At 45.4% G+C, this 14,437-nt stretch overlaps 1 protein-coding gene across 4 annotated transcripts in view; it reads right to left on the bottom strand.

Moving 5' to 3' along the window:
* The window catches only part of IKZF3 (IKAROS family zinc finger 3), a 35,870-nt gene that overhangs the window by 16,279 nt on the left and 5,154 nt on the right, over window positions 1-14,437 (bottom strand). For 3 of the 4 annotated variants that reach the window (XM_027666339.1, XM_027666341.1, XM_027666340.1), the window contains exons 5-6: window positions 11,318-11,371; window positions 10,599-10,706 (exon numbers count right to left, since the gene is read on the bottom strand). In XM_027666339.1, the coding sequence (XP_027522140.1) occupies window positions 10,599-10,706; window positions 11,318-11,357 (148 nt within the window). In that variant the 5' untranslated portion in view covers window positions 11,358-11,371. Of the gene's footprint in view, window positions 1-10,598; window positions 10,709-11,317; window positions 11,372-14,437 lie in introns of those variants that run through there. The other variant, XM_027666342.1, reaches the window with a different exon arrangement.

Here is a 14,437-nt window from a genome sequence, read left to right as displayed (position 1 = left end):
ACTTTCTACCCAACTGTCTCACCTTTCGCCCGCGGCGCACGCGGCTCTTTGGCCGTGAAGGCCACGCCGTGACCTCCAGCAGAGGCTTCTGCACCGTTTCCTGCTGTTTCCCACCACGGGTTCCTGGCTCAGCTCCAGAGCTGTGCCAGGGTTGGTGTGGCACCGCGCGGTTTGGGACCCCCCCCGGCACGTCCTGGCTGGGCAAAGCATCCCATGCGGAGAATAATCACCTCTGATGTTTCCATGCTGCACCTCAGGCTGGTGTTTCCTTGTACTAAGAGAGAAGGGTGCCCCTGAGCTCTCACTGAGGGTTTTCCACCCCTACATTCCCCCAAAAAAGTCACCATCTATCCAGCTGTCCACGACATCCCACCAGAGCTTGAGCGCTTTCATACGGACATTAGAAGCACCTCAACAGAAAAATTCACTTTCTGATGGCTGAGAACAGCAGAAGCCACAAGGGAAGAGGCTGTTTTCAAGCAAATCTACGTTAGGAGGGTTGGAATTTTTCACCTGTTATGGTTTAGAGGCTGCTGTGCCTCCCTGAGAGCCACACAGGAGACAGCTTTGGTGAAAAACAGTCTGAGGAAAAAGTGGCTCGGTGCAAGTCAGACTAAAATTAACCAAGTGGTCACAGAGTCTGGAAGCACCAAATTCCTTTTTCAGCCCTGACTTTTGCTCTGCCCTGGCACGCACAGGGAACACCGTGAGATCAGGAGGTTGGCAGCTCTGTGGAAGGTTTGTATCCGTCACTTAAAAATCATATCAACCTATTTTAATCAGGCCAGGGAGTTTCCAGGCTGGTCCATCTTAATCAAGAGGAAGGTGAACATGACTTCATGTAGAAAAGGGAAATTTAACAGAGGAAAAACACAATTATCCCTAAAAGCACTAACCAAGTTCCCACAGTGGAAATGAAGAAGTGCTGTCATCTCTTCTATCAGGAAAGTAAAGAGGTTATAAGAGAAACGACCCACCCGTGGTGTCCAAGCCAGGGAACTATTTTTCTTGAGGCAGTTCATGGAGTTAATATACACTGAGAAAAAAAAAACCTGCAGCTTTTACACAACAAAGTACTGGTGTGATGCGTTAAGGCTGATGCACATGGTTTCATTTCCTGGGGAGATGATTACAAGATGAAAGACATACTCCAGAGTAATATTTTTGTTTCACCTGAAACACTGTAAAAACAATGGGTTCTGGAAAAAATCCAAAATAAAGCTGCGGTGGCAACTTCAGACTGAGTCACCACCCAAACAGTGCTTGTGTGTGCTCTGTAAAATCAGAGAATCACCGAGGGTTTGGCTTGGAAGGACATTAAAGCTCTTCTAGTCCCACCCCCTGCCATGGGCAGGGACACCTTCTACCAGCCCAGGTTGCTCCAAGCCCCATCCAACCTGGCCTTGGACACTTCCAGGGATCCAGGGGCAGCCCCAGCTTCTCTGGGCAACCTGTGCCAGGGCCTCCCCACCCTCCCAGGGAGGAATTTCTTCCCTATATCCAACCTAAATTTCCCATCTTTCAGTGTGAAGCCATTCCCCCTTGTCCTGTCACCCCAGTTCCTGATGCAGAGTCCCTCTCTGGCTTCCTTGTGGCCCCTCCAGACACTGGAAGGTGCTGTGAGGTCTCCACACAACCTCCTCTTCTCCAGGCTGAAAATGCAGGAATAAAAAAAAGTCAAGAGCAACAAATAATTAGAACACGGTGGAGGGTTTCTTAATCTTAGCTGTTTTCTCTAGGAGGAGGTTTCAGAAGGAAAATCCCCCAATTTATCCATTTAATCCAAGACTTTGGCATCAAATACAGAGAAGAGAAGTTTTGTCCTGTTGTTAAGCAAAGTTTACCAGGAGCTTTAGGAAAAGCACAAGGAATAAAACCCAGAAGCCATTAAAGACAATACAGGAAAGGGTGATGTAGCTCAAGTGTTTTACAAGGAGTGGGGTCATAATCGTGAAATCCTCAGCACATGCAAAAAGTCAACTGGGTAACAAAGAAACTTAATCATCTTAATGTGGCATTTTAATGATGCTGCTGATTTGCTGTGCCAATTCAGAGATAATGAGCCCCTAATGCTACAGATGTTCAGCCAGACTAAAGGAAAAAAAAAAAAAAAAAAAGGAAAAAGAAAAGCTTTTCTTGTCTGCCATTTCCTAACTATCCAATTAAACAAATTGTGAAAGCATATAAATAGTTTACCAGGTTTTGACAGCTGTTAATGGGATTCAGATGCCGGGGAACAAGAAGGGAGTCAATACGGTGCATATTGGAGGGTTCTTGTGACTACCTGGGTTTGACAGGTATTAACTGATGATTCATCTCCACAAAACCCCACAGACACACACCAGGGCTGCTCCCCTCCCAGGAGGAGAGATCCCTGTACCTGAACCAGCCTGAGACACAGCAGACAAGTGCTGAGGCTGAAAGAGCCAGCAGAGATTCCAAATTCAAGGCAGAATCCCCAGTGTTTGTGACAAACACCTCAGGGATGGAATCAACACACTGGGGGGGGAGATATGTCAGGAATTCAAAACTCCCATATTCCTTAGTGAATAAAGAGAGTACATCCCATAAGATTATAAACTGGGGGGGGGAGGGAAGGAATCAAAAATTCAATGCTATACCTAAGTTTCTTTCCTTAAACAACAAGAAGCAAACAATTCCATGTGTGTATTGAAAATCTGGAGACTGTAAGTACTGGGGAATTATAAAATGTGAAGTGAAACAGTAGCAACCTGAGGGTTTTTATTAATTGAGGCAACACAGTCAGAGATAAGGGAACTTTTCTCCATGTTTTTCTTCTACCCCATTGCAGATATCCATTTGGGGAAGGGAAAGGAGCTCAAGCCTTTTTGGCCCACCCTGGCTTTGTTTCTCCTGACTCCAGCACTCAGCTCCCTTTTTCCCAACAGCTTTTATGAGATCACTGTTTGCCAACAAAGGAAGGAGCAATCACCTCTCAGCAGTATCAGCTTCCAGCCAGACAGCAGAGACAACAACCCCAACGAGGATGTGGTGACAATAAACACCCTGGGAGGGTGTGAACGCTGGACCTGTCCCACTCCTCGGGTCTCTTTTTGTGTCCCTACAGGCCAAAGCAGCAACAAAAATCCCAAATTTTGCATTTATGACTTGGACATATTGGCTTTGAGTTTATTTTATCTTTGTGCCTCTTAGTATTTTCTTAGCCCTGTTGTTCAATACCCGTTTTTGCACGAAACACAAGTATCTGTTTTGTTTAGATACTGTATAAAGCAGAGGTGAGTGGTAATTCCTGAACGACCCCGTGCAGAAGGCACCCGGTGGGAAATTTCACTTCTAAAAACAGGAGAGAAACTTCCATCATTCCACTTTGTGGAGCGAGGGCTCGGTGGCAACGAACCTCCTTGGTTTTACTGTGGCTTCAAACAAAAATAGGAACAGATCGAATGGAAACGCAGCACCGAGAGTTGGAAAGAAAATAAGAGAAAACCAAAAAAAAAATCAGCCAGGCGTCATTTTCCAGGCGCTCAGATGTGTATTTTCTACTTCATTAATACCAGCGTCTCTCCATCATTAAAGCACAGTGTAATTTATCTAGTTGTACAATTAATTGCAAAATAACCCCCACCAAACAACACGTGTCGTTTCCAAGCTCGTGTGAGTCAGAAAACTTGAATTATGTAACTGATTCTTGCAGTATCTTATTTAATACAAGGATTTTTTCTTATCAAGATGAGTATTCCTATGTAAATCTGTAATTTTGCACCCTTTTATTACCAATTTCTTAATGCTCTAGTGGTTTTTAGGGTTTTCATTCTAAAGGTTCCCAAAATGCGTCACAGTTGTACTAACAAAAATAGGGATAAAGGAGAAATGTTGCCCAAAGCTGAGCATTCCCAAAGTTGGAGCTGAACAGGACAAACTGCACAGCCACTAGGCCGTGGTTTAGGGAAAGAAAGGGAATTTAACACATTTAAATGCACTACAAAGAGAATTTGAGGGAGCAGAGTGGGATTCCCTGAGACAGAGGGACTGGGGCTGGAAAACTTATGGTTAGTGCTATGCTGAAACTACCAGGGGATTTTATTTTTTCTCTTTAATTTTTCAAAGTGTGACTAATTCGCTGGTTTTCCTCAATTTTCTACGCCCCCAGTGCTGGATGGGAGCACAGAGGGAATGTCATCCCACATCCCTGCAGGCCCCAGGTTTTTTCCAGCGCTTGTCCCAGGCGAAATTTGTTTTATTTATGACACCTGTTAACATTATCCTTTCAGATATGAACACCTTCAAAGCCTCCCTCTTAAAAAATAGCACAGAAAGAGATGAAACTGTGTGAGCTCTTCCCTTCCCTTACCGTTAAGATAAGATTGCCCAGAGAAAACAGTGCTAAAATTACAATTCCTGAAGTCCAGCAGGGCTGATACAATCACAACCGTTAAATCAGACTCCAATGAGACAGTTAATCAGAGAACATCTGGACCCAACAGTCAGACTGAGAGAGGCCACATGTTAAATTCAGATAATCACTGGTATTACTTATATCAAGGGACCAATCACTAATGTGACCACTCAGGCACGGTCGACTCTGGTCAACTGAGCTTCAAATGAACTTCAAACCTGAGAAATTCAAAGTATGGTTTCATTTAACCTCTGTAAATTCACCTCCCAAAAGTCTTCCTGACAAAGGAATATATTCTTGTAAGAAAAATGTCGTATAGAGAGAAAATGTAACAATATGAAGAACACTGAAATCTGTGATAAGTATCCAAGGAATTTTAACACTTATAGGCTGAAGGCAGGAGCTTGGTTCAGATGTTCTCAAAATCCTTGGAAGTGCACTGATTTGATTCAACCATAAAAAAATTCTAGTAGTAAATAACCTTGACTGGAATTTTAGACTAAACCTACGTTCTCTCCTGACTGAGGTCCTTGTAATTAAATACTTGCAGTTTACTTTTAGCCTTGTCTTTCAGAGGGCAGGATGCACCCGCTCTGTGTTCCCTTAGTGACACTGATCCTGCAGCTCCTCCAGCCTAAATGATCCCGGGATTCTGTGACTCGGACCTGTACAACGAACTCAGTGAGGATTTGGCAGCTCAGGATTATCAACTGCTGGCCCAGGAGCACCTGCAGCTCCCAGAGCTGCTCCTGGAGGTGGAGCTCCTGCACCAGGAGAGGAGCGTGGCTGGAACGCTCGGCAGGTGATGCAGCCACGGGAATACAGGGAATGGAGCCCTGAATTAACAAACTTCCCAACGCTCCTGCAGAGCAGGAGAAGGAACTGAAGCAGGAACAAGAACTGGAGTTCTGGAATGCAGCGTGGTGGGAGGTGGCACCGAGGAATCACAGGGAAAACAGGCACAGAGCACACGGTGCAAACTCTGTGTAGTTCAGGGAAAAGTCAGCAGCAAGACACAAGATCCCTCAATTCCAACAACTCAGGGAACTATTTGTGGCATTTTAGCAAAGTTCTGACTCTTGTGGATTTACTTCTGCTTCCTGATACCTTTCCAGCAGGAGAGAGTAAACCTGCCCCTTAAAATCATATTTTGTGCCAAATGAAGAGACTGGTTTGGGGGCAAAACATGACTCACCTCCACTAACTGATTTCCTTTCCACTGACCTGTATTTCTAAAAATGGATCATTTTCTACAACAACATGTGATTTGACTTCCCAGGGCCATTTTCTTCATCTTCACTTATTTCCTGCTGGGGAGGTGGGGAGGGACCACACAACTCACTTACACTGGACTAGATTTTACTTAGATACCAAAGGAATAAATATTTCTCTCACCTGTACTTTCAGGGAATTATTTTGTACGAATCCAAGATACACACAGAACAAGTGAAGAAAAATGAAGTTATAAAAGTTATGGAAAGGAACCCATCATCTATGGAATAACACTGAGCATCCAATCCTCCTTCCAGCCCTTGTCCTGCCTGAGAGCTTCCACTGCTAGTCGGGATATCTCAAAAGCAAATTCTATTTTCTAATCACTATAATGGGTTAGTTAGACTAAGAAATAGCTGCACTTTCTGATTCTGTCCGTGCAATGAGGGTATCCAGGTGTCTGTGTCAGCCCTGGGGGCTCAGGATAGGCCAGGTTGTGTCAATCATTTCCAGGCTGTGGTGACACCACCGCCCCGTTGATGTCACCGAGCGTGCCTTGCAGCATTCCTGCCACTGACAGTGCAGTCGGAAGAGCTCAAACACAGTCAAAAGGATCGTTTGGTGATAAGGAAAACACACCTTTCAGCCCCTGCAGAGCCCCCAGGGCAGCGGCCTGACCCGTTCGGCACAGACTCCCTGCTGGTTTAACACCACAGAAATCCCCTCGCAGCCAACTTCTGCTGATGTTGTGAGATAACCCCGAGTCCCATGAGCGCCGGGGCTCGGGCTGGGCTTGGGAGATGTAATACTGTGATAAAAAACGGCACTTCCTTTCCAGGCAGATAAGTGCCTGTGCTTGCAGCACCGCTGGAGCCCGAGCGGGGCTCTGCCACCTCTCCTGCCTCATCCAGCCTTTCAACCGCCCCCCTCCCACACCTCAGAGCAGCACCAATTAACATCCATGAACCACAAACGTGCCTTTTATCTCTTCTTGGTTCACAACCATGAAAGCTCGCTGACATTCATAACACCCCAAAAGTTGTCTGCCTCAACAGCTGAGGGAGTTAAGACATAATTAAACATTCGTGCTCGACTGTGACTCCCAGAGGAAAGAGCGCGGCCTTTTTTAATTCAATTTTTAAATTAAAGACGCGTCAACTTTGGCCACCAAAGGTAACAGTGTTGGGGGCACATAGGGAAACAGGGGAAATCAAGTGCTTCCCCCCCCCTCTGTCTCATTGCTTGTCTCTTTTCAGACCAGACACAGGAAGCACCATGGGAACAGTGTATTTTTATGGTTGCAGGCGAGCGTACACCATGTGCACCACAGCGTGCAGCTTCCAGTCCCTTGAGGCAAGAACAGGGGGGTTTGTTTCTTTTTTTTTTCCCTTCTTCCCCATCAAGCTTTTAATTACCATTTTACCGTAGCCTTCTGCCTAATTGCTTGCCCGATACTCAGCCATCATCATCCTGGAAAGCCCTTTGAACTGGGGGGTGGAATAGGACAGGTTGAGTGTTTTCCTGGAGTGGCTTCTCACCTGTGTCAGGTACCTCACAGGCATCTCACCTGGGGTAATGAACATCATCAGCTGGTGTCTGCACGTGCTCAGAGAAGTACAAATACGGAACTCTTTGCTGAAAAAGTCGATTTTTTTCATGCTAAATGAGCACCAGTCATGTTGTTTCGGCTCTGTACATTAATTCAGTGCTTTTATGAACTCTCTGTAGGTTTTTAAAATGATCTCAGCACCACTTTCAGCATAAAAGGCTCCACCAAAGTCAGACAACATCTAGACTTGAGCAGGCTCCAATCTCTCCTCAAAGCCTCAGAATAAATCCCCACAACTTACTCACAGTGTCACCCATGAATAATGCAAGAGTCGCAAAAACCTGCAGCCCAAGAAACTGGAAGATTCCTACTGGGTACTGACGGCTGACGAGACACTGAAAACCCAGACATGGTTGTGCCGGAGGAAAACATGTTACAGACACACCGAGGCAGTGGAAAGCAGGTTATCAGAGGCCTGATCTCTCTCCATGAGTCAGTGGCCTCACATTCCCATGATGGCCTTGAGCAGATGGAACAAAGCCCGGGGGCACGGATGGTGTGGGGGTTCAGGAGGGAAGGAGGAGAGGGTTGTGTGGCCCAGGCTGTCATCAGCCAGGACCTGGGAAGGTGCTGGAGTGGAGTCGCTCACTCACAGGCATGATAAACAATTATGAGAACCACAGAAACATTTTTCATTATTTCTCTTTAGATTTGGTGTGTAATGAGGAGATTAGTGAGCACCTCAATGTGCCAAATAGCTTTTTTTTTTTCTAAACCAGACGGACTTTTCAGGTGTGGGCAGGACATAATCCTTTTTCCAAAAGCCAGCACTGATACCAATGATGTTTCTAGTCTGTGGAGAACACTAGGTATTTGTTTTTACCAGGGTTAGTGATTCCCAAAAGATAACCCTCCCACCAGGGCAGCACTGTCAGAATGTGGTTTCATTTATAGAAGTCTGACAGTAGTTACTCACCCACAAGGACTGCTCAGGACTAACAGAGCTGCTGCTGTTTTACAGAGGGCACAGACATTAAAGCTGAGATTATTTGTGAATTCTAGTCTCCAACAGCAACTTGGGAGGAAATTTAAATGCATCTACTGCTGCTTGCAGGGCCCAGAGTACCAGCACAAGGTGCTTAAATATTTAAGATTTATTGTGCTTCCGGTATCAGAATGACTGTAGAGAACAGCGGGTGAAGCACTGAAGCAAACACAATGTACATTTTATCTTGTGCCATTTTACACTGAGATGCTGTAGGTACCTTTATAGTGCATTTGAACCAGCCTCCTCTTTGCAATCATGGCTTTACTCCTTGACAATCCAGGGATAGGGCACTATGGGACTGGAGGTTTATACTCTCTTTATAATGCATGAGCTCTAAGGGTAAGGGAGGCTGGTGGAGGAGAATGATGTTTTATTGATATTTATAGCATTGTCTTTGAGATGTAAATTTTCTGTATTTGCATTCCAGAGCAAGTTGTAAAGAGACTTTTAGAGATCAGCAACAACATAAAAAATGAATGGTGTGTAAGAGCAGCACTGATACAAACACCCTCTCACAAGTGTCTGGGTTGTCCCTGATTTAAATGTGTGGAAAATAGGGTGAGAAATGGTGCAGAAGGCACAGGGCAGCCCAGGAACAGGAAAAGGACTCTCTTTGTGCCATGACACTGCCTACAAGTGGTGGGGACATGGCTCCTGGAACGGGAAGGTGGGGAGAAGCCACAGCAATTCCTCTCAGATGGTCAGTTCTGAGGGGTTTGGGAAAGAACCCCTGTCCTGGCTCCCTGCACCCACAGCTCAGTGAGCAGGAGGAGTGAAGGGCTGGGACACTGGGAAAGCAGAGGGAGAAGTGAGTTAGTGTGAGTGGAAACGGTGCAAGGGATGGACAAACAGCTGGAATGTGGCTGTGAATATTTTATGTGCTGTGGGATCTGGGAGATCAGCTGCCTTGGATGTGGAAAGGGCTCAAGTCTTTCATATTCTACAGATAAAAGCATCAAACTTCTCTCTTTAGTGTAAGTGGAGCAGAACTCACCTGCCCAAGGCAGGTTCTACATCACAGAGATCTCTACTGAGCTACTCTGCACTACCTACAGTCAGCTGCTCTGGGGACACGAGGCTTTTCATCCTGATTTGGTCTGAAAACCCTGTGATGCCTCCATAAAGTGTCCAGAAAGGGCAGACACAGTGCAGTCCCAGACACACCAGTGCAGTCCCAGACACACCAGTGCAGTCCCAGACACGAGTGCTGTAGATTACCTGAGTGAGATGAATGTCACCTCCTCATGGACTCTTCAGCTCGTGCATCACTCCCTCGAGTGTTTTACGTTGGTTTGTAATTTGTTAATCAATAGAAAAAGCTTAGTTCTTTAATAATGCAAAAAGTTTAACCTCTGCCAGAGTATCACATTTATGTTAGAGGGAACAACCAAAGCCACTTGTGCAACCAAAGCACACAACTCTTGAGTGATTTACTTGCTGCACGTGATACATAAACTCTGCCTCAAACTCCCACCCAAAGCCACAGTTTGTGTGCACTGCCATGGACCTGGGGCACGGAGTGGCACCATGGACCTGATCACACCATGTCTGCCCTCCCCAGGACGTGTCCTGCATCCTCTAACCAGCACATTCCTCACAGAGGTTGAGGCCTGGCAAAGAGGGACATGCTCAGCTCGCTGGCAGTAGGGGTTGTTATTGCTGTGATTTCAGTTTAGGAGCTTCTACAGCACAGAAGAAACTCCAAGTCTCTTCCTCTACATCTGTGTCATACCAGCATATAAAACCCCAGACTCTGAGGGCTGTAAGATTGCCAAGTCCAGGAGCTGCTTCTGTTGTCTTTTGTCTATAAATGAGGAGGCTCTGCTGGTTTTTGAAGACAGTACATATTGTTTTACTATTTTATTCATCCCTGCGTGTTCCCTCAGAACTGCAGGAAGGGTTTACTGTTCAAATTCAATAATAAACATGGTAAACTCACCAGCCTCCTCTTCATCAACAGTTTACAGCACAGCTTTAAATTTAACAGGGTTGGGCTATCCTGTGAATGAGCTAACTTGTTCTTTCTTTAAAAAAAAAAGGATAAATCACCAAACTGCTTTTCAGGTATGAAAGTACTTAACAGCATTAATAAAAACTGCAGCACTAAGACAGGATTTGTCCATGCAAAGAGCTCTTAGGAATTTGTGTGTTACCACACATGTTAAAGGCTCACCAGATGCATTTGCCTTTTTATCTTCCCATCCATATTTCATAGATCCTGTAAAACTGACCTTGGTAAAATGCACGTGAGGTTCCCTGATGGAGAACAGTTGCTCCTCCTCAGAGCACGTTGAAATGCTCCAAACGAGTTGTATTGTTATTCCTTTTACAGACATGATCTCACAGCATAATCAGATGAATAGAAAGACAAAACATAACTATTATTTTTCAGAATTCCAACTCCACTTTACCTCCTGCTTCTTCATTAGACTGATTGTGTTCCTTCATGTCTTCCACATTATCCATGCTTTCCATTTCCTGGGATTTGTTCAGGTTACAGTCTGTCAAATCCTCTTGTTCTAGTGAAAAAAAACAACAACAACAAAACAATAACTACTTATGCTCCAAGAATATTTCCAGGTGATTCCCTCAAAGCACCTGCACCCTCCCAGTGCTGCTGACAGTGCCCACGATGTTATTCCTATGGATGCATTAGCTGCAGTTTGGGGGAATGATTTTGTTCCCAAAGTCCCACACAAACTCTCACACCTTGAACTCATTTTCAGCTTATTTTCAGAGGGTTGAATTTTGGTTAGCAAGAAAGTGAAGCACTTAACCAGCTCACTCAGAAGGTTTGTTTTCATATTTTCAGAAATGCAGTCAACCAAGAGAATCACATTATTCTTGCTTCCCTAATCAAAACTTCCAGCTTTCTCCTGAAAACATTTTCTTTCCTTCTATACAGTTTTTTTTTCCACTTTACTGTCCTTTTACAATGTTATATTGAACTTCCACAGTTTTATTTCAAGTATAGAATTTACCTTTTTGTCTTAAGTGCCCGTCTTTGTATTTGTGACTGTGTTATTCAGTGTCCTGGGAACCTGAACAAGCTGCAATTCTTATATTTTTCCCCATTTAAATGTAAAACTGCCAAGAGAGGGTGGAAGAACATAGCTGAAGAGCACAGTACCTGCAGCCACGGGCTGTTCCTGAGGGTTACTGAGGTCCATCCCAGGCTGTGAATCTGCAAAAGACAGAAAATAAGCTTTAGGTGTCTAATATTTAGGATAGTTTGTGACATGGTATAATCTTTTAAATTACCATTTTCTTGGATGAAAGCAAAACTGAAAAAGTAGGATTTCAAAGAAATAAATACCAAATTAGTGTTTCATTTCACTGTACAACGTCTTTATATCCTGAGCACTGGCCTGTGCCCAGAAAAGGGATTAAGTATGATTTTCTAACTTCAAAAAGTTACAGACCAGAGTAACTTACGCTTTCGATTTCCTCCGTGCTCACTCTGTGAGCACAGCGGTGGTAACTCTGTAGGAAGGGAATTTCTCCAAAGCACAAAGATGCTTCACATTCCTTTCCCAAAACAAAGGGAAACCCCTGTTATCTCCACAGGATCTACTCGGTTTTCATGGGAATGCAAGCCTAATTCCCGTGGAGAAATTCCGATAGGGATCAAATGCCAGGCATTTTAAAAATACCTCAGAGGACTGCCCACCCCTGTGGCCTGGTTTCCCAGAGGGCTGAGGGCTCAGCAGGGCTCTGGAGCCAGCACGGGCTGCAGGTATTCCCATCTCCCACCCCAGTGCCCTAATTTAGGCTGGGGAGTTGAACAGGAGCTGTCCTGTAACATCTCCACTCAAGGCCTCACTGCCTCGAGATTTCATTGGTATGAGCTTGATTTTTCTTAACAGACTCACAGCTACCTGCTTCCTGCCTCCTTTCTTTCCTCTAGCTGTGCCTCCTCTTTATCTTTTACACGCTAGAAAATCTTCTGTCATCTTTGTACCCATCAAACAATAGCTCCTGGACTGGGAAAATTCCTTCCTGGCAGTTACATAACAGAACCACCCAGGCAGTGGGCATGAGGTGTTAACCACGGGTGACATTTACCCCACCATTATCTGTCTTTACCTCCTCTGCTTATGGAACATTTCTGTGGTCTCTGCAACGTCAGAATATAAAGCTCTGGCAGCTCTACAGCCAAGCAGCCTGGTATAAAATGAGGCTCTCCAAAAACTGCATGAGTAGAGGGTGGGCTGATGTGTGCAACACAATGAAGGCTTTTCACTGAATTAAAATGACCGAGAGATCAAATATTTACCAAATATGTGTTTTTAAACAAATAAAGAGGATCAAGGGACTCCATAGTTACAGCCCTTAATTTCTCTGATTCGTTCCCTCATGGCAGGAAGAGTGAGGTGCAAAGAAGCAAAGGGAGCAATTTATACAGCAAATAACGATGAGGAAACATCACTAAATTCCAGGTACAGGAACAAACTTCTCTCTACTATTGATCTTCACTTTACACTGCAATAATAGCCCAGAGCAGCTGTGGCTGCCCCAGCTCCGGAAGCGTCCAAGGCCAGGTTGGATGGGGCTTGGAGCAGCCTGGGCTAGTGGAAGATGTCCCTGCCCATGGCGGGGAGTGGAACAGAATGAGCTTTAAGGTCCCTCTCAAACCAAACCATACCATGATTCTGTGAATATAAACACTTAAATTACACAGACTCTTGTAATTGTACACATAATTAAGCTTTGGGCAAGACAGTGAAATCCCCATTATTCACAAGACTTGATTTCAGTTTTAATTGCATTCAGAAAGACTGAGCAGTTGCCCCATTTCAGTGCTGAGGGTCAAAGCCCCAGGATGGAGCCCCAGGGCGCTGGTGTGGCTTGGAGCCTCGGGCAGCAATTCTGCCTTCTCCTGGTCTCCTGGGAGGTCTTGGAAGGAAGAACTGGAACCCCCACCTGGATGTTGCAACTCCAATAATTCTGCATATGTTCCTGGATAGCTTTATCTTTTCAGGAACCATTGGATTCCCCGGATATTCCCCACAGGTACAGAGTGACTTGCTAGAGAACGGCGCTGCCTGAGCCCAGCGAGAGCCGGGTAGGACCTGCTCCCCCTCCTTGGACCCCCATCTCCTCCAGGGATTTATTCCTACTTGGTTGGGCACAACAGGTTCTTGCCCAAGATGGGCAGGACAACCCCTCAGAAGAGATAAGAACAAGGACACACCGTAGAATGTTTCTCATCTTGGTTGAGAAACGTCCCGGTCTTTGTCTCTCTTTCAAGCCTCCAACCTCCCCTCACCAGCACCCGGGTTCTTTACAACACCAGCCTCCAGCAGCTTCTTACAGCCTTACTGGTCCCTTAATATTTAACCTCAGGTCCCTTTCCCGAGTGTTTTAAGCCAGAGAGGAAGGCCTAGAAGATTCCCAATCCTGTACCAATAAGACCGTTTTTCCCCCCAAGGTTCAGAAAAGCACGAGGCAGGAAATCACTCACAGAGCACGCTCCTCTTCCCAAGCTTCAAAGAGTTCCACTGGCTGGGGGTGCCTGGGAAGGGGACCCCCGTCCCTCTGCGCTGCAGCCGAGGCACAAAGTTCTTCACAAAGCAGAAGTAAAATTCATGTGCTTTCGAAACCAATCCTTGGCCATCCTGTGTTCTACGCCAATGGCCACAGGGAGCCAAAATATTCAAATAGCTTGCTAAAAAAAGAGCTATGGCGTTTTAATGTGTAACACTGATCATGCTCTCTCCTGGTGTCTGACCAGAACAGCCTACCTGAATTTTAACTGCCCTAAAATGGGTATTTTTCAAATCAACGGTAACATTAACACCCTTCTAATCCTCAATACAGCTGGAGCCAACAGAGGTATGTCTGGAGTTATTATAATTCGACCTGTTTGTCCCCAGAGTGAAACCAGAAATCTGCCTTTTTTTCCTGCCAGCTGCAATTTTCAACCCAACAGCACAGGGAGGGGGACAAGCTTTTAAATCCCATCTGCCCTTAGTCCTTCCATCGCAGCATGTGGAGCAAACACAGCCAGTTTCCTTGTCTTTGCAGCATTTTAAGAGGCACAAACAAGCCATAAATAAAACACTACTTACACCACTCAGCCTCTTTCACCCCAATGTGTTTTTCGCCTCCAACCTGCATCGGGCCATTAAGGAGAGAAATTCCAGCTGATTTCCCCACTGGATATCCTTGTCCAGCATCCACATTCTCCATGGCTTTCTGAAGGAGGCACCTGGACCAGACAAACTCTTTGTGGGCTCTCTAATACTTT

Source organism: Corapipo altera, unplaced genomic scaffold, assembly GCF_003945725.1.
Source record: "Corapipo altera isolate COAL_440 unplaced genomic scaffold, ASM394572v1 200, whole genome shotgun sequence".
NCBI lineage: Eukaryota > Metazoa > Chordata > Aves > Passeriformes > Pipridae > Corapipo > Corapipo altera.
Note: the sequence above shows the minus strand (reverse complement) of the source record. Positions and strands in the feature narration are given on the sequence as shown.